Source organism: Ostrinia nubilalis, chromosome 23 (assembly GCF_963855985.1).
Source record: "Ostrinia nubilalis chromosome 23, ilOstNubi1.1, whole genome shotgun sequence".
Classification (NCBI taxonomy): domain Eukaryota; kingdom Metazoa; phylum Arthropoda; class Insecta; order Lepidoptera; family Crambidae; genus Ostrinia; species Ostrinia nubilalis.
The window spans coordinates 3,771,515-3,789,749 of NC_087110.1; the positions used below are offsets into that span (position 1 = coordinate 3,771,515).

General features: G+C 37.0%; 2 protein-coding genes across 2 annotated transcripts; one reads left to right on the forward strand and one right to left on the reverse strand.

Annotated features, from left to right (window-relative positions):
- The first annotated feature begins 242 nt into the window (after positions 1 to 242).
- LOC135083203 (vitellin-degrading protease-like) lies at positions 243 to 4,710 on the forward strand. Its single transcript, XM_063977936.1, has 5 exons — positions 243 to 300; positions 700 to 868; positions 3,419 to 3,698; positions 3,789 to 3,926; positions 4,567 to 4,710. The coding sequence occupies exons 1-5, from the start codon at positions 243 to 245 to the stop codon at positions 4,708 to 4,710; spliced, it is 789 nt and encodes a 262-aa protein (XP_063834006.1).
- A 1,830-nt stretch (positions 4,711 to 6,540) lies between these two features.
- On the reverse strand, positions 6,541 to 17,493 carry LOC135083310 (vitellin-degrading protease-like). Its single transcript, XM_063978052.1, has 5 exons — positions 17,382 to 17,493; positions 16,488 to 16,656; positions 9,670 to 9,922; positions 7,207 to 7,356; positions 6,541 to 6,765 (listed from the first exon to the last, which is right to left on the reverse strand). The coding sequence occupies exons 1-5, from the start codon at positions 17,422 to 17,424 to the stop codon at positions 6,592 to 6,594; spliced, it is 789 nt and encodes a 262-aa protein (XP_063834122.1). The 5' UTR covers positions 17,425 to 17,493; the 3' UTR covers positions 6,541 to 6,591.
- Positions 17,494 to 18,235: the final 742 nt, after the last annotated feature.

Below are 18,235 nucleotides of genomic sequence, written 5' to 3' on the forward strand. Positions count from 1 at the left end.
TAATAGATAAACAACAAAGCCATAATTGTTTAATATACCCCTATGGCCCCTTGAAACCCTACAAATGATAAAGCCTAAAAAAGGCATTCTAATAAAACACAATACATCCATTTTACATGGCATAATTTTAAAGAATTTGGATTTAAGTTCGCGTTGTGCCTTAACTGGACACGTGTAATTATGAACGAAACCTATTTAAAGGAAGTTTTTGAAGTCTCTTTGTACATTTCTACTTCAGCAAAATGTGGGGTGCAGTTGCCTTGTGTTTGCTAGTGCAGTATTTGAGCAGCGAAGCCAAGGGTAAGTAATTTATCAACACAATCACCTACATCACTAGCAGTTCGCAGTTCACAAATTTTGAAAGCAAAATTATTACAAAAGACGATCGAACTTAAACGTCATACTACGATCATCTTCTGTGGAGCCTTTTCACAAGTAATTATAAGAAGAATGTTCAGCAGTGGACGTCCTATGGCTGAAATGATGATGATGATTATAAGAAAAATCACGCTTGTGTTATTATTTAGCATAGACTCGAAAGTTTTTCAGATTATCTATTATTTCTGCAATTCTACGACGAGGCCAAATCGTGGATTGTATTTTCGTACGCTCATATTTTGTTCTGCAGTGCAATCAATAGACATCCACAGACCCATAATTTATAGTATGTATAAAAATAATCAAATATTATATATCCAGTCGCTGTTCTTCCCATGTTGAGACACAACGATGGGATAGTTGGAGGCGAAGATATTGACATCTCCGAAGCACCTTACCAAGTGTCTCTTCAGGTGAAGGGAAGGCACTATTGTGGAGGCACCTTAGTCGCCAAGGATATTGTAATAACTGCTGCACATTGTCTTAATAGGTAAGTTTTACTAATTTGTAACGCTTGGACACGCTATCTCAGGAACTACTTGGTCCGATTTGAAAAAATAATTTTGGGTTGATGGTGAAAATAGACAGTGACATACAAACTATTTTCCCGCGTACAAAGTGGCTGGCATAGCTAGTTATTTTCATCTTTTCAAATGCCTAATTTTCAGGAAAGTGACAAAATTAAATCTAAACGGTCATTCTCACGATCAGGCGTTCTCAGCCTAATTACCATATCATTTTTGAAAATTGGCTTAATTGACTTAAATGCATTGAAATATAAAACACATGAAAATTACGAATTTAACAATCGTAAAGGCGTCAAATTATTCAAAGCTGTTTTCGCGTAAATGAGATCCAAAAATTTTATGGTCACGGTAATTAGATAAGGCTAATACTTAATCTAACGGTAATTAGAAAAGATATGTAAAATAGCAAAAAAACAACATCTTGCATTGATAAATTTGTATACAAATATATAGCGTCATAAAAAAGCTGTAGGTACACTTAATAAACCCTTTGCAAAAAGAAAAACACTAATTTCTATTATGGTACAAACGATTTAACGTACAGATAATTAATGGATCAGGAGGTCTCACGAATTAGACTTTTCGGATATGCATATATCGAAAAAGTAATTAACTATATAAGTGATTTTTCCTCTTTTTAATCTATCTGCGATCAGCCATCAGCCATTATCAGATTAAATTGAATTTGTAATAATGACAGTTCCAGCTCTGCATATCCCATGATTTGTCACCTCGATTCTTTTACAACAAGTTTTCAGATTGATGCTATTCGCTTCCTCCTGAGCCTGAATGCAGAATTCTCAGAATTTAGAAGGGATGCAGCAAATAGATTTCATGACGGTCTAGTCTTTGTTTGTAAGCTTTACAGGAATTTTCTACACCCTCTTTGACGTTTGGTATCACTTCAGTGGACTTTGTAAAACAAGGTGCACAGCTCAAGATTTTTATTACTTTTTTTTGAAAACGTTAAAGTATATCTACATTTGCGAGGCTAAGTCGATGCCATAATGTCTACATGGGTCTTAGGATGCATTTGTATATAGTTTTTTCTCCAAGCTTCTTCTGCCCAGTATCCATTTCATATCACGAAGTTTTTTCTATGCATAACAAATCAGTTAGGATGCAGTCTAGGATGGTACAAAGTGCCTATACACTCTTGTCTTGAAAAGTCCCATTGTCTGTTGATTTGTTCCCTTTTGTTCTTAATGTGATCACGCCAGGTAAGTAGTAAGTTAATGTTGGACAATCTCATCTTCTTAGGGCAAAGGTAATATAGATAGATTTTAATGGTATTATATTAGAATTAATTAATGATTTAACATGTAAATATCAATGATATTAATAGTGAAAATAAGTGTCTGGTACGAGACATGTTTCACGCAGGGGTGACATCTCCTGGCCATCAAGAAGCCCCGATTTCACTCCATCTAACTTCTTTTTGTGGGGTTACCTTAGGGGTTAAAATGTTACTCTAAAATCGAATAACCATGCAGCAACTGAAGCTGAACATTCATCATGAAATCGAATCTATTTCGAGGTTACTCTAACGAAAGCTTTTCAAAATTTTGATGTCAGATTGGAAGAAAAGTCCGTAAAGTTGTTATGGGAAAGTCTAGGTATATTTCATATTTTATCATCATACTTATTCATTCGTGAGTGCAATTTGTAGGTAATAATTTCATACAACGGTGATTATAAATATATGGTAATTAGTACATGGAAATTATAATACGATAGTTTTTCTTCAAAATTTCTAAAATCTGCAGCGTATGCAAATACTGTCTTACTACAACGTATGAAGGCCAAAGTACTGATTCTATTTAAATTAACAACGTGGATCTACCTTCAAAAATCGAATATAAAAATAAGGACATGGTAAATAGAAAAATTGAAAACCAAAGATATGGTAATTATACTCTCACGCAATTCATCGAAGGTACGCCAACGCAATAGACGTCTACTTGCTAACAGGTCTTAGAACTAACTAAGGGCTCGCGCCGCGCGCATAAATGATGTGTCAAATGTTATTATTTAGGCTTGTGTGCCCAAAAACAGAAAACGTCACGGGAATTAGGACTTTCGCTCGGACAAGCGGTTTTTTAATTCTAATTATTTACAGAATGGTTCTATTGAATAGATATTTTGCTATGCATAAGACAATCTTTTGTACTCTTTGAAATGTTGAATGGAGTGAACCAAATCTATACGACATAAAAATTACAGCCAACTTTTAACATTAAGTCGGTGTGCGGACGCGTAACGGTAATTAGAGAACAGAGGTTCATGAAATTAATTAAGTCACAAATACTTAAAATAGAGGCCTATGATTTAATGCACAACTGGATAGGGTTGTTAAGTAACATATAAAAATACTTGCATGTCTCTAATTTGTCATTTTCAACGATTTAACAGCCCGGACACGCAAAAACTAGCTCATCTGAGAATGGCCGTAAAATTCTTAGTCGCAATTTATGTCCAATTTTTAGTTTCCATTAAAAAAAGTTCTGTTTCAGTCTTGACGCTTCCAATTACCAAATTCGAGCGGGTTCCTCCTATTCTGACCGTGATGGTGAACTGTACCCAGTGGCAAACGTTCTCCCGCATCCAAAATTCGACTATGAAGAATTAGACAGTGACATTGGTATTGTATGGCTTTCTAAACCTGTGGAAGTGAGTGACAAGGTTGGTTGTTGGTTGAAACCAGTGGAAATGAAGGGTGTGGGTGAAGAAGTTCCTGACGGTGACATTGTTCAAGTCACGGGCTGGGGGTCGACTGAGCCTGCAAGATCGTTGGTAAGTTGGATATGCATCACTGCATTCTTTTTAAGTCTGACTATGATTTATCAAGTATTTCCTATAAGAGTTATTTTTAATTGGTTGCAGGCTCGCAATGATCTGATGCTTCAAAGAGTTCTGATCCCGAAGGTTGCTGATTCGAAGTGCCGTGATGCTTATGGAAAATATTTCACAGGGAATATGCTGTGTGCTGGACTACCCGAGGGCGGGAAAAATGCTTGTTATGTTAGTATACTTAATAGTTACTTTTAAAGAATGATGAAAGAAAAATTTAATAACCTGTTTTCTATTCTCATGCCAGAACATCGATAAGTTTCTATAAGACGACTTAAGGGAGAAATATCAGCCAGTTAAGTGTGCAGGCCAAATGCTTTATTCGCCTCTAAATTGATGGGAATAATTCTCCTGCAATGGAGACCAATTGACCTGATTATAATGATGATTAAAGTGATGACTAAACATTATCCATTTATCTAGATGGCGCTGTGTGAAATGACTAAGCACATTTAGATTGTTCGTTTCAGCCAAATGACGTGCATTGCTGGACAGCGGTTTCACCCAAGGATTTCCACAAGGACCAATCCTGCGCCGCCCGTATCCAGGCATCTCCCACGACCTTCACTAGTTCTTTGGTCCACCTAGTGCATATTTAGTATTTAATATTAGTAAACATTGCAAGCTTGGTCGATTGGTAGCGGCCTGCGTCCAGCATTTCCCTGCTACAGTTATGATGTCTGTTTTGGGTGGAAGTCCCACCCTGACGGATCTCCTCATTTCTGATTTGATCTCGTAAAGAAACACCGAGCATAGCCCTCTCCATAGCACGCTGTGCAACATTGGTTACTACTATCCATTAAATTTACAGGGTGACAGTGGTGGTCCTCTCATCCATAATGGTAAGTTGGCCGGCGTGGTCTCCTTTGGCATAGGATGCGCTAGACCAGATTACCCCGCTGTGTATGCGAAGGTATCTGCCCTTAGAGGATGGATCGACGAACAATTGAAATAAGACAAGAAGCCATGAAGATTTTAAAAGTTATAAAAACATTGTACGTCTAATAAAGAAGTCTAATAAAAATGGTAAACGTTATAAGTCTTTCATTTGTATGGTTTCCTTTTATTATTTCCGCCTTCAACCGTGGACAGATCAATGTTGACATGTTGCGTAGAATGTGGCTTCAAATACCTACTTAAAATTAAATAAAGTCAATACTAATTCTTGAGAATAAGATTTATGTGCATTGATAAAAGCAAGAATTATAAAATGTGGCTGATGCAGGAATGTTTCTGCATAATTGTATCGAAATGTAAGCGTTCCTGGTATTTCAGATAGTGGAGAGTTCAGTTGGAAAACATTTTGGTAATGGTTATCAGTATTCGTATTTTTTACACTACTTAATTAAGTAATCATGCCATGAACACTAGTTTTAAAGCAAAACTTTTGTCTTCACCAAATTAACTACTTTCGACAACAATAGTCCCTAACACTACCTATTTCAAACACTGGAAAATCACTGGTAAATACCATTATTGTGTTGTGAAGCAATTGCAATTTCGAACACCTCCTATGTTCTTCTGATTAATTACGTTGCGGGTCCAATGACAGTTTAACTTTCCCCCGGGACAAACTTGACCTTCATTGGTTGGGTTTTTATGGCGATCAAACTGTAGATCCTGGTTACACAGGAGTTGCAGCGGTGGGAACGAGAGGTGGGAATAGTCCCGTACTTTCGACAATGATTTTGTGACTTACACAAAGTGCTATCCGTTCGCGTTTGCCGTTGGCGATATGACGTCACTCGAAGGGAAGTGTCTATAACTTTATCAAACTACATTTAAAATGTATCTTATTTATATTATTGACAAAAATTGTGTATTTGCGTAAAATAAGACACATTAATTGCGTTTAATCACTAACTAATTGCGTTTATTCGCGGTTGGGGGAGGGGACGCGTATTCAACGGACCGGCAAACTTAGCGCGAAAGGGTAGTACCTACCTACTTAGGTATTTGACTGCAATCACTTCTGATGATAAGTGATGGTAGGTACATAATAATTATCTGTTCTGTAAGTGCCTATTCACTCTCGCCTTGAAGAGACCCGGATTATTAATAATGCTTGGGAAAGAGCAGTAGGCAGTTCCTTAGTTTAAGTTCTGATAATTCTCAAAATGGAATTTCAATGACGTACAAAGCCACAAACTTCGTGATTTTAGAAAACATTTCCAATTATTGAGATATTTTTTCGAAATGTTTGTGAAAAATGTATAAGGAATAATTCAAAATCTAAACAAATTGATTTAAGCGTTGAACTTTTTGAGAATTTTAACAATGTTGGAAGAAATTTTCCTTCCGAAGTTTATAAAATTATACTGAATACAGTGTAATTTAATAAACTTCGCAAATGTTCAAAAAGATGTTGAAATGTTATAATGCGACAAATGTTATACCCATACTAATATTACAAATGCATTTTAGCAGTCTGTGCTAGCCAGACGGGTTGGGAAGATTATTATAAATTTCATCATTGTTAGCCGTATAGTTCTGACTGAGCAAAATAGTATCATATCTCCACTATTCCCGTGGATGTACTGTGGTGACTGAGTTTGTTCCGGCGTTTCTCCTCAGCACTTGCCATATGTTTACCTCTCGAAGCGCTGGTAGGGCCCAAAAGACATGGAGACATGTAAAGTGCCCCATAAGGGCTACCTTTTCTTTTTTTATTATTTACTATGTTTTGACGTTTATAAGTGCCACTTGTGGTCTAAAGTAAATAAATATTTTTGATTTTGATTTTTGATTTTGTAGAAAGATAAAATTACATTAAATAAAACACAAATATTTTTCAATTCTTTTAATTACAATATAAAAGTACAAAACTAGTCTAAATCTACCATCTCATGATGTTCTTCAGTCTCAAATATAGGATGTGTTCGTCGATCCACCTCCTCAAGGCTGCCACCTTGGCGTATACGCCAGGGTACTCTGGTCTGGCACAGCCGAGGCCCCAGGAAACCACTCCAGTCAGTTTACCGTTGTGAATTAGAGGACCGCCGCTGTCACCCTGTATGAAAATATTGGAATTATTATTGCGACATTATTATGATATGGAAATAATAATACATATTTTTCCTTATACCATATTGAAGAGGTTTAAGTTCGCCTTGTGTTTATTGAAGAAGTTTTCGCCTCCAGAGCTGCTCCTTTATGTTGTGGAAAGAACGTGAACGGAGTGAAAGTTACCATACGGAGTCCATCATTATTCTTTTATTATGTTTTTGGTATTAATCAACTGTTTTTAATGGGAAACGCTGTGAAGACTATGTGATCCACATAAATCCATAGCACAGAAACCCATGGCAAATTAGGTTAATTTAATTCGGAAACAAAACTGAGAGGAAATATAAAAGTGAACCACTAGTAAAATAAAAAATAACTACACCATACAACTTAGTACATGTGCCACAGTGTTTATGTTGATGTGCTGTCATATTCTGCGTCTCACCTGGCAAGCATCTTTCCCGCCTCCCGGTGCGCCGGCGCACAGCATTCGCGGCGTGATGGTATACATCGGCGCGTACGCTTTACCGCACGCCATAGAGTTCACTTTTGGCACCAAAACTCTTTGCAGCATTGTTGGAATGCCACCTCCTTCCTGCAAGACAATGGTTAAATTTTCAAAGAGTCTCTTTCATTTACATTTAATTTTCCTAAGCTACTACATCTATTTGAAAACTGATAAAGCGCAATCTGCTCAGCAGCATTGTAAAAAAGTGTAATTTCATAAAGGGGTAGGATTTCAAAGATTGATTTGAAATTAGGTACACAACATAAGTGTAACGCAGTGACTGAAGACGAAAGTCTACAACCAATGTGTGTTACCAGTGATAACTTATGGCTCGGAAACGTGGCCTGTCACTATAGGCCTTATACAGAAGCTCAGAGTTGCACAGCGTGCTATGGAGAGGGCTATGCTTGGTGTTTCTTTGCGAGACCGAATCCGAAATGAGGAAATCCGTAAACGAACTAAAGTCGCTGAGATAGCCCGACGGATTAGCAAGCTGAAGTGGCAATGGGCAGGGCATATAGTACGCAGAACTGACGGCCGATGGGGCAGCAAGGTTCTGGAATGGAGGCCGCGTACCGGAAAACTCAGCGTGAGACGTCCACCTACAAGGTGGACCGACGCCATCGTAAAGGTAGCAGGGAAGCGCTGGATGCAGGCCGCTACCAATCGATCAACGTGGAAAGCATTAGGGGAGGCCTATGTTCAGCAGTGGACGTCCTATGGCTGAAATGATGATGATGATGACACAACGTAAGATCTTTCTATATACCATGCGGTCTGTTATCCCCCTTGGTACTTGATAACTGACTTACAAAATCTAATAGCTGAGATGTTACCTCATCATGTTAGAAGAAGAGGAACAAAAAGAAAAGAAGAAGAAATAGCTGTTTTTATACCCCTTAAATATTTTGTGAAAAATGAACCTAAACGATAGAATTGTAAATTTTAATTAAATCTGCTGGTAAATTAACTTTACTCCATAAGAAAAACACAAAGTCAACAAGCACAATGGCAGCGTTTCCTTTCTTTTAAAGGCTGAAAAAATTAGCAATGAATAAAACTTGAAGTTCTTAATTATAACTCTGCAAGAAAGCATTACAGTTCTCAACAACGCCAATAAACCACTCGGGGTGTAATTGTGCTAAGAAAAAGGACAGCAACTTTTATTTACCACGGTAAGGAAATATAATTGACAATCTTTACAGTAGACCATTTTTAAGAATGTAAACCGCTTGTTCCCTACGAGTCACACCCAAACGAGTAACCCTGTTACACGTTGGGAAAAAAAAGCTAATCGAGTCACACTGGTACTGATCACAAACAAATTTTGTACCTATAATTTATCAGGATATGCTTACATTTAAACACAATCTCTTGAGATTCAATACCCTGATTTATCTGTTCATTTTGTTTGTGCTTGCATTGACGTTTAGCTCTAAATCCTTTCATAGATGATTTGATCCTTAACTACGAACCTTCCATAAGTTCTTCTGAATTTATTTGCATGTTCTGTGGCAGTTTAACTTTCACCGAGACTTGTCCTTCACTGCTTAGGTTTATAATGGTGGTCAAGCAGTAGATTCTAGCTACACAGCAGTTGTAGCGGTGGAAGTGCGAGTTAGGAATAGTCCTGTTTACTGGTTGTGTATTTAGTGGCAGTCAAATTGTAGAATTGAATAGGGGTGGGAATAGTAACGTAACGGTATTGCTCTTCATCTTTTCACTGTACAGTCTAATTGTTACCACGAATTCAGCCCAAAAAGGCGCCGTTTAAAAATGGCAGCGCGCCAAGACCGCTGCATTCCACGACAATGACCGCACTAGGGTACGAAATGAAGACATTTCCGTCATAAAATTATGTAATAACGGAAACATTATTAGACATGACGGTTATGTATTTAAAGTCTTGTTAACTTGAGCCGCTTTTGTGGGGTATTATTATGCCTGAGGAGATGGGATTTTTCTAATTTAGTGCAGGCTTTTTCTTTGTTGGTTATACAGATGTTATTTTTTTAATTATAATATTCTTTGATTATTTGAATGTATAAGGCATAAATGCTGCAGATGCAGAGGTCCCGGGTTCGGTTTCCAGTGGGGCAGATATTTCTGTTCAGTTTGGTTGGTGGTAGGGCTTTTTCTAAGTCCACCTGGCTAACTACCACCATCATACCTAAGGCTGTCGCCATAACACTGTGTTCCAGCAGTTAGATTCCGGGTAAAGCTCGCTTCCACCTTAGGTCTGACTATCCTGATTATCGCTTACCATCAGTTGATATACAGGCCAAGAGCTTCCTTGTCGTGGATAAAAATCATGATAGCAAACCTAAGACTTTTTACCATCCGGGCAACTTCCAATTCAACCTTCAAATAATTCAAGTTAAAGTCGTTATTTAAACTTACCCTGATATTCCCCCAGCCGGTAACCTCAGTCAGTTCCCCATCCTCCACTTCATCTCCTTGACTCGCCATCTCCACTACAGCAATTCTGTCGCTAAACGTCACTGGTTGTGACAGCCATACGATAGCTACGTCATTGTCCATCTTGGAGAAACTGAAGTCCGGGTGAGCTAGGATCTCTCCCACTGGGTAAACCACACCTTCACGTTCGCTGTACGATGAGCCGGCGCGGATTTGGTAGTTGGTTGGGTCTGACCTGGAACAATTAATTATTAGTAAGTAAAGGACATTGTCAGAAACCGCCTTAGATTCCTGGGCACAGCAGTAAAGTATCAAAATTAATCTCTTACTTTTTGAATACTTAAATATTAATTAGATTGTAACGGACACTTGAGGATTAGAAAATGAAATAATAAAAGTCTTTTATATGTATTCCATAATACTATGACGACATCCGGACATTTTAGGGCGTGGCCTGCTCCATATCCTATGAAGTTCCATAATTTGTGTCGATAAAATCTATGTAAAATCGGCACAAGGCAATGCCGTACTTCATTGTTAGGAATCCATGTAATAGTGATGTTGACTGCGGTCATCATAGACAATAAGATACCGATCTTGTAAATAAAATAAATCGTCCAAATTGCTACAGTATAACTAGATTTTAATTAAAAGTTAAAAATATATTGCACGATACTACAAGAAGCTATCTAATGTGTCCAACTGGTCGAAGGTCATGAATAAAATAAAAAGAATTGTGATCATAACACTGATATAGACAATGACAACAATATGGGATCATCTATACTTATAATAAATCTGTAGAGAGGTCAATTCTGTACATGAAATATATTTTCAAAATAACTATCAGGGGGTGATAAGTGATCGATACTGATGCCAAAAATGCAATCAGTAAAATTTTTGTCTGTCTGTCTGTCTGTCTGTCTGTCTGTCTGTCTGTCTGTCTGTCTGTATGTTCCTTATAGAAACAAAAACTACTCGACGGATTTTAACGAAACTTGGTACAATTATTCTCCGTACTCCTGGGCAGGTTATAGTATATTTAGGAATTCCCACGGGAACGGGAATTAGCGGGAAAATCCTTTTGTATGAAAAATCTAAACCGCTTAAGTTAGACGCTTAAAATTTGGAATGTAGGTACCTTAGTAAACTTAAAGCTTAGTTACAATAAGGAATTCCCGAAATTTTCCACGGGATCGGGAATTAGCGTGAAAATCCTTTTGTATGAAAAATCTAAACCGCTTAAGTTAGACGCTTGAAATTTGGCATGCAGGTACCTTAGTAAACTTAAAGCTCAGTTACAACAGGATATTGCAAAATTCCCACGGGAACGGGAGTTAGCGGGAAAAAACATTTGTATGAAAAAATCTAAACCGCGTAAGATAGATGAAGGGGGTAAAACGGGATCCACGCGTACGAAGTCGCGGGCGGCCGCTAGTCTTTAATATATCTGTAACAGTTTCAAAATCCGATGAAAAATCCAATGCCGCTTAAAGTGAGAGAAATGTCTAAAGTTCTAATAGAATTGAAAGTTTTATTCGCTCAAAATGCTTATAACAATAATTGGTAATACATTTCAAATATTAAGTATAGCCTGACCAGGAACATAAAAACCCTGGCATAGAGGCGCGTCAATTGCATTTGATAGTGCAACACTGAGTACAGTCGTACCTGTGTTAAATTAATAGACTAACTTTATGTATCAGGATTCAGGATTACGGGCTAATTTAATATTTTCATAAATTAACGAAAAAATATTATTATAAGTAAACTGGTTTAAATAAATTAAATGAAACCATCAATCAGCTAGTTGGATTTATTTTATTATTCATCAATAATCAAATTCAGAACTTGAATATTCAACTGCAATGTCTGCTCATGAACGCTTCAAACTCGGTACTTCTTTCCCAATTCCATAAAATTCAACACTTAGAAAGTGACAAAAAACTTTAAAATAGGTAGTTGAAACAAACTGCAGCTAATTTTCATAGTGGACTGTACTATACGATAAACATGTCAGTCAATTTGACAACCTTTGTCGGAAACATTATTCAATGAAAATATTGTCCGAACCCTTAGTATTTCTCTTCGACAAATACTTTAACACATAGTGAACCACTTTTCTTTCACGACTATAAAAAGATTTTAGCAATTTAATTCACAAAATCAATTGCGCACATTTAAAATAAAGTTTGTTTACACTTTGACAGCAATAGACTGACATGCAAGGTGACATGTCAATGAAGTTTTTAGTTACTGTTGCCATTAAAAGAAATTAGTACCATTAGTTTTCCGCAACATGGCGAGGGTTTTTATGTTCCTGGTCAGGCTATACCTTTATAATGTATCGATAGAACCAAAATGATGTCCTCTCAGCTTGGAAAGGGAAAACCCAGGATTGGGGGAGCGCTCCAGGCAATTTTCAGAACATTTCATAGGTAGTAGTAAATAATATTTATTTTATAATTAAAATTAAAAATCTTGATATTGATAAAATTGAATATATCTTTCGATTCAAATTCCGAATATTTTTCAATCGATAATAATTATCGAGAATTATTAATAATATTCAATTAAAAGTTGTTCAATCCCTAGTCATGCATAGACTAAGACGGTAACCATGGAGATAGTTAGTTTGGTAAGTCACGTGTTAAATGTCAAGAGTGGAAAGTAAACATAGGATTCATGTTATTTATTTACGTGCAAAATGTAAGTAAGTAAATCATAAAAGTGGAACGCCGAGCTATTTCCAAAACCCGTCCAATATTATAATACAATTTGGCTGCGACAACTACAATACAGAACATCTCCCAAATCGATGTGCATAAAATAATATAATACAATACTAGTAAGTAAGAGGTTATGATAACAATATTGCTATTAATAAGTTTATAGAATTGGTCCGCCAGGAATAATTGTTCTTACATAAAGATTTGTGTCATTTAGAACCTAGAAAGTATTTTTTCGGCACTGTTGATCTAACGGCGAACAATGTATGGAGAACGAACATTGTCCTTTAAATTACATTGTGCCGAGTGGTTCCAGCAGAGTAGAGTGGAACCACCTTTATCTTCTTCGAAAGAAGTGATTATGGGAGAAAATATGCGAATATCAGGGGAGTTTAACGCAAATTCTCCAAAGCCAAACTCCAAACCATTTGAATGAGACCCTGCTCTTGCAGTAGAGACTATAGGACCTGAATGATGATGATTGATGATGACATTGTTGTGTAATTAGCATGGTGTGATTTGGACTACTAAATTCATATGGGATATTATTAATCGCACATCAAATAACTTATCGTAAATTTTATTTTCATCAATTTAAATAACTTTTACATCAAATAAATTATTTCATTGCAAATAAACAAATTGTTTAACAAAACTAGTACTAGAAATAATACGAAAATACAAATCAAAAGTGTACTATATTTTTTCTCAAACGCGCAACAAAAAAGTTGTTTGATGTGCAAAAATATTATTTTCTCATCAAATATACTAATTGCACAGCAAATTTATTCGATCGTAAATCAGTAATACTCACACTCATATCAATATAACTATTCTTGCAACATGTTTTCTAATATGCATTTTAAAATTTGCTCAACAATAATGTCTCAAAATTTCAAAGAACTTGTTCGGCAAATTTAATAATATTAAATCAAAATAATGTACTTTGTATAGCATTATTTCTTAAAGTTGAACTGAAAATCTATTTTGCGTCTTTTCTAACACTTTATGCCGTTCAATAATGCAGTCCTGATGATCCACCGACATTCGTTTGAAATAAGGCCGCCGACACCAAGTCGCCGAACTTGGTGTATTGTGTACAAGTGAGATGGATTTAAAAAAATGCAGGATGAATGTTAAATGTAGCTAACTGTCCCCTTTTTTTTAAATAAAGTATTTTATGCAAGCATTTATAGGGCTTACAATTCGACCACAAGTATGTCACATCACCTGCAGAGGCCAAAAATATACCTATCTATTGGCCAAAAACGCAAGCATGGACGTTCGATTGTTATGTCAAATAAAATGATATTTCATTAAGATAAACTGCATTGCACGATAGAAATATTGAGAGTATTTTTTATAATAAACTAGCGGCCGCCCGCGACTTCGTACGCGTGGATCTCGTTTTACCCCCCCTTCATCTATCTTACGCGGTTCAGTGTTTTTCATACAATTTTTTTTCCCGCTAACTCCCGTTCCCGTGGGAATTTTGCAATATCCTGTTGTAACTAAGCTTTAAGTTTACTAAGGTACCTGCATGCCAAATTTCAAGCGTCTATCTTACGCGGTTTAGATTTTTTCATACAAATGTTTTTTCCCGCTAACTCCCGTTCCCGTGGGAATTTTGCAATATCCTATTGTAACTAAGCTTAAAGTTTACTAAGGTACCTGCATGCCAAATTTCAAGGGTCTATCTTACGCGGTTTAGATTTTTTCATACAAATGTTTTTTTCCACTAACTCCCGTTCCCGTGGGAATTTTGCAATATCCTGTTGTAACTAAGCTTTAAGTTTACTAAGGTACCTGCATGCCAAATTTCAAGCGTCTAACTTAAGCGGTTTAGATTTTTCATACAAATGTTTTTTCCCACTAACTCCCGTTCCCGTGGGAATTTTGCAATATCCTGTTGTAACTAAGCTTTAAGTTTACTAAGGTACCTGCATGCCAAATTTCAAGCATCTAACTTAAGCGGTTTAGATTTCTCATACAAAAGGATTTTCCCGCTAATTCCCTTTCCCGTGGGAATTCCTAAGTATCCTATAACCTGCCCAGGAGTATGAAGAATAATTGTACCAAGTTTCGTTAAAATCCGTCGAGTAGTTTTTGTTTCTATAAGGAACATACAGACAGACAGACAGACAGACAGACAGACAAAAATTTTACTGATTGCATTTTTGGCATCAGTATCGATCACTAATCACCCCCTGATAGTTATTTTGAAAATATATTTCATGTACAGAATTGACCTCTCTACAGATTTATTATAAGTATAGATAGATGATGTAATACATTTACTGTGCGCAAGTTATTATTAGCTATGCATTCATAAAATAGCTTCACTTTTAAAATAAATAGCAATGCGTCACGAACTGAAAGTGCTGTTAAGATTTTAATATTTTGAGGTAATTATTTTGCTGTGCAATCAGTATTTTTGCTTAGAATTCGGATGTTTTTTAGTATGCAAAAGGATGATTTTTTGACTTGCAGTTAAATACTACCCAATTCATATTGTGTAGGAAAAGAAGGTAGCTCGCAAAACTGATGAAAAGTGAGGTAAACGGGTTTTCATGCTTACGTTTTGATAATAATGCGACAGCGAATATTTTTATGTTTTTAAAATTAGGACTTGAGGTAAACTTTCCACAGTGAAATCTTGAAATAAACTATTTTCTTAGATTATAATCGAATCGTAATAAAAACTCAGAGCTGACTTTTCAATCTTTCTAAACCAATATTGTAAATGGTAAAGATTTGATGAATCAAACTAACCCATGAATATTTTTGGTAGTTTTTTTCTCTACTCAAATAAATCTGAAAGTTAAATATTTTTTAAGTGTTTTTGTATTTACTACAAGTAAATACAAAAACACGTCACTTTATGAAACGAGTACCGATCGGATTATTAATCGGACCTATAATGTTTAATTTTTTTTTTTTTTTTTTTTTTTTTTTTTTTTAAAAAGATTATTACCAATTTGTATTGCCCAAATTACTAATAGTCCCATTAGCCCCTCGTGGTAAGTTAAATAAGCTTGTGTTACGAGTGGGCTCACCACAATAGTCGAGCGGCGGTGGGATTCGAACCCGCGTTCCTCGTATCTCGAGTCGGCCACACCGACCCCTTCACCGTTCGGCTATCGTGGTTATTATACCTACTAAAGCAATTTATCTTAAACGAGTTTAGATAAAAAGCACTTTTTTGCAATAAAATTGAGGTACAGCTTTATTGCGTTCAGCTGAAAAAATGCAGGCATCACAATTTGGATCTAAAAATGTTTACTCATCCTTAATTTAAGTAAATTTTTGTTACTTTAAAATAATCGACCAGTCATTCCAATGAAAAAGTCTCTATAAAAACGTCAACGTGATAACTTATTATCAATAACGTTCCAGCAATTCATCGTTAATATGTTATTCCTTATCAGTGGTTGCGAAATTATATTATGTCTAATTAACTCGATGGACACTGATAACGTTAATGTATAGTCATTATGGTCTTATCATGAATTTTAAATGGGGGGCTATTCTGTTTATCAAAGTCGACTCTGTTGAAATCAAGATCGTGAATTGAAAAATCTTTGAGGTGAAAATACCTTATCGTCATCATCATGCCATATAGTCTGTACTGCAATAGCAGGATAATTTCTAGTTTACCAGAGAAAAAGAAGGGGCCGCCATTTACCCTGGCAGATAGTGTGAGTTGATGTCTCATGTCCCTTGATCACGCTATACCACATCCATGGGAAGATCGGGAGTGGTCCTACTCTAGTCTGCCGGAGCCATAAGGGAGAGTGAGGAGAGTTGTTGTGACATTTTCGATTTTTTGGAACTTAACTACGTGACTAGCGAGCTCGAAGTAGTGCGCGTTTTTTAGTTCCAGTTATTAGGTTCCCAAAGATCGACAATGTCACTGTCCTCTGTTACAAACCTCTGTCTCATCATCATCATAGGGCATCACAGGATTTCCACTGCTGGACATAGGCCTCCCCCAATGCTTTTCATGTTGCCCGGTTGGTAGCGGCCTGCGTCACACTTGCCGAAAATAGCTACTTTAAAAAGAAAACTTACCCCATAATGCAGTGCGCAGCAGTCAAAACAATGTCATTGGCCACCAGGGTGCCCCCACACGAGTGGCGCCCCCTATACAGCAGTGACACCTGGTAAGGGGCTTCGGTGATGTCGATGTCTTCGCCCCCAACTATACGGCCATCGTGGACCCTTGAAGTTGGGGAGGCGACTGGAACAAAAGAAATGGTAGTTGACAGCATAGTTATGTTCGTTCCTTGACGTCTACTGCTGGACTGGACACCCAACGATTTCCACAACAAGCGGTTCTAAAGAGAGTTCCTCAGAACAATAAAACTAAATGCGACTGAAAATTTTGTAAATTACATATTTTTTGAAAAAAAACTATCGAATATTTAACTGCTTCTAAGTTCTAAGTACCGTTTTAATTTCACTAACGGATAATCTTTTTTTCTTTTAGTACTAAAAATGACGAACTAAAGTCGCTGACATAGCCCAACGGATTAGTAAGCTTTAGAGGTACGGGACTATTCCCACCTCTCGTTCCCACCACTGCAACTCCTGTGTAGCCAGGATCTACAGCTTGACCGCCACAAAAACCCAACCAATGAAGGTCAAGTTTGTCCCGGGGGAAAGTTAAACTGTCATTGGACCCGCAACGAAATTAATCAGAAGAACAGAAGCTGAAGAGGTAGTTGGCAGGGCATATACCTACGCAGAACTGACGGCCTATGGGGCAGCAAGGGCCACGTACCGGAAAGCGCAGCGTAGGACGTCCACCCACAAGGTGGACCGACGACCTCATAAAGTTAGGAAGGCGCTGGATGCAGGCCGCCACTAGCTGGCCTTTGTGGAAATCATTGAGGGAGTCCTATGTTCAGCAGTGTACGTCCTAAGGCTGAAATGATGATGATGATGACTAAAAATGACACTTACCTATTAACCCGAAAAAGGCAACACTGCACAACAATTGAAACATCTTGGGGTTAGACTAACCAATTTGGGTAAAAGTTACCGCATTTATACCAGGTGTTACAAAAGATATTGGGTCAATATAATAATCGTTCTACAGATAATGTTGGTCCTTCACACCAATTCATAGATAAAACAATAAAGATATTATTGTTTATGATTTGATTTTTAAATAATCAACACGTGTGATTAGGGTTTAAAACTTTAAAGTGATAAATTACACAATCATTATCATTCTTTTGTTTATTTTATAGTAGGTCAGTTCAAAATATTATCGCGATATTGAGTAAAACTTCTAATCCAGTCTAATTTTTAGCGATTAATTTTTAGGGTTCCCAAATGTCAGTAGAAATCTTATAGACTACTCCTTGCTTGTCTCATGAACCGTAATAACATCTAGATATATTTTTACAGGTGTGCTCCTCTGTAACGATAAAATCAAATGAAAGAAACGTGTTTTTTCTGCCATTTCTCTGGTATAGAATAAGTACAGCCCTCATAGGCACCAGGCAGTGACGAGACCTACTCACTATAACGACGTCAACTTCTTTTTCTTGTCGTGTCGACAACAAACCTACACAGCGTCGGCCCAAAACTCTGCCACAAAATGGCGTTGTCAGTAGCCTTCATTAAATCTTCCTGCGTGCAGTTGTTTGGGCACGCAGAGCACGACATCATGTGCTTCGTCGACTGGGGAACAAAACCACACTTGCACTCCAAGTTTCAGTCATCCAAGAATCCCCACCTGAACAGATTATCCTTACTACGGCCGACCTGTGTCTGAAGTCTATTTAAAGACTTCCAGGTAGGCCAGGGGA

Bases quoted from the DNA above. Each gene is read 5' to 3' on its own strand.
- LOC135083203 (XM_063977936.1), top strand. From the start codon at position 243: ATGTGGGGTGCAGTTGCCTTGTGTTTGCTAGTGCAGTATTTGAGCAGC. The intron at 301-699 runs GTAAGTAATTTA...TTATATATCCAG, and splicing joins TTTGAGCAGCGAAGCCAAGG to TCGCTGTTCTTCCCATGTTG. The intron at 3,699-3,788 runs GTAAGTTGGATA...AATTGGTTGCAG, and splicing joins CTGAGCCTGCAAGATCGTTG to GCTCGCAATGATCTGATGCT.
- LOC135083310 (XM_063978052.1), bottom strand. From the start codon at position 17,424: ATGTTTCAATTGTTGTGCAGTGTTGCCTTTTTCGGGTTAATAG. The intron at 7,357-9,669 runs GTAAGTTTAAAT...ATTGTCTTGCAG, and splicing joins CCGGCTGGGGGAATATCAGG to GAAGGAGGTGGCATTCCAAC. The intron at 6,766-7,206 runs GTGAGACGCAGA...ATTTTCATACAG, and splicing joins GCGGGAAAGATGCTTGCCAG to GGTGACAGCGGCGGTCCTCT.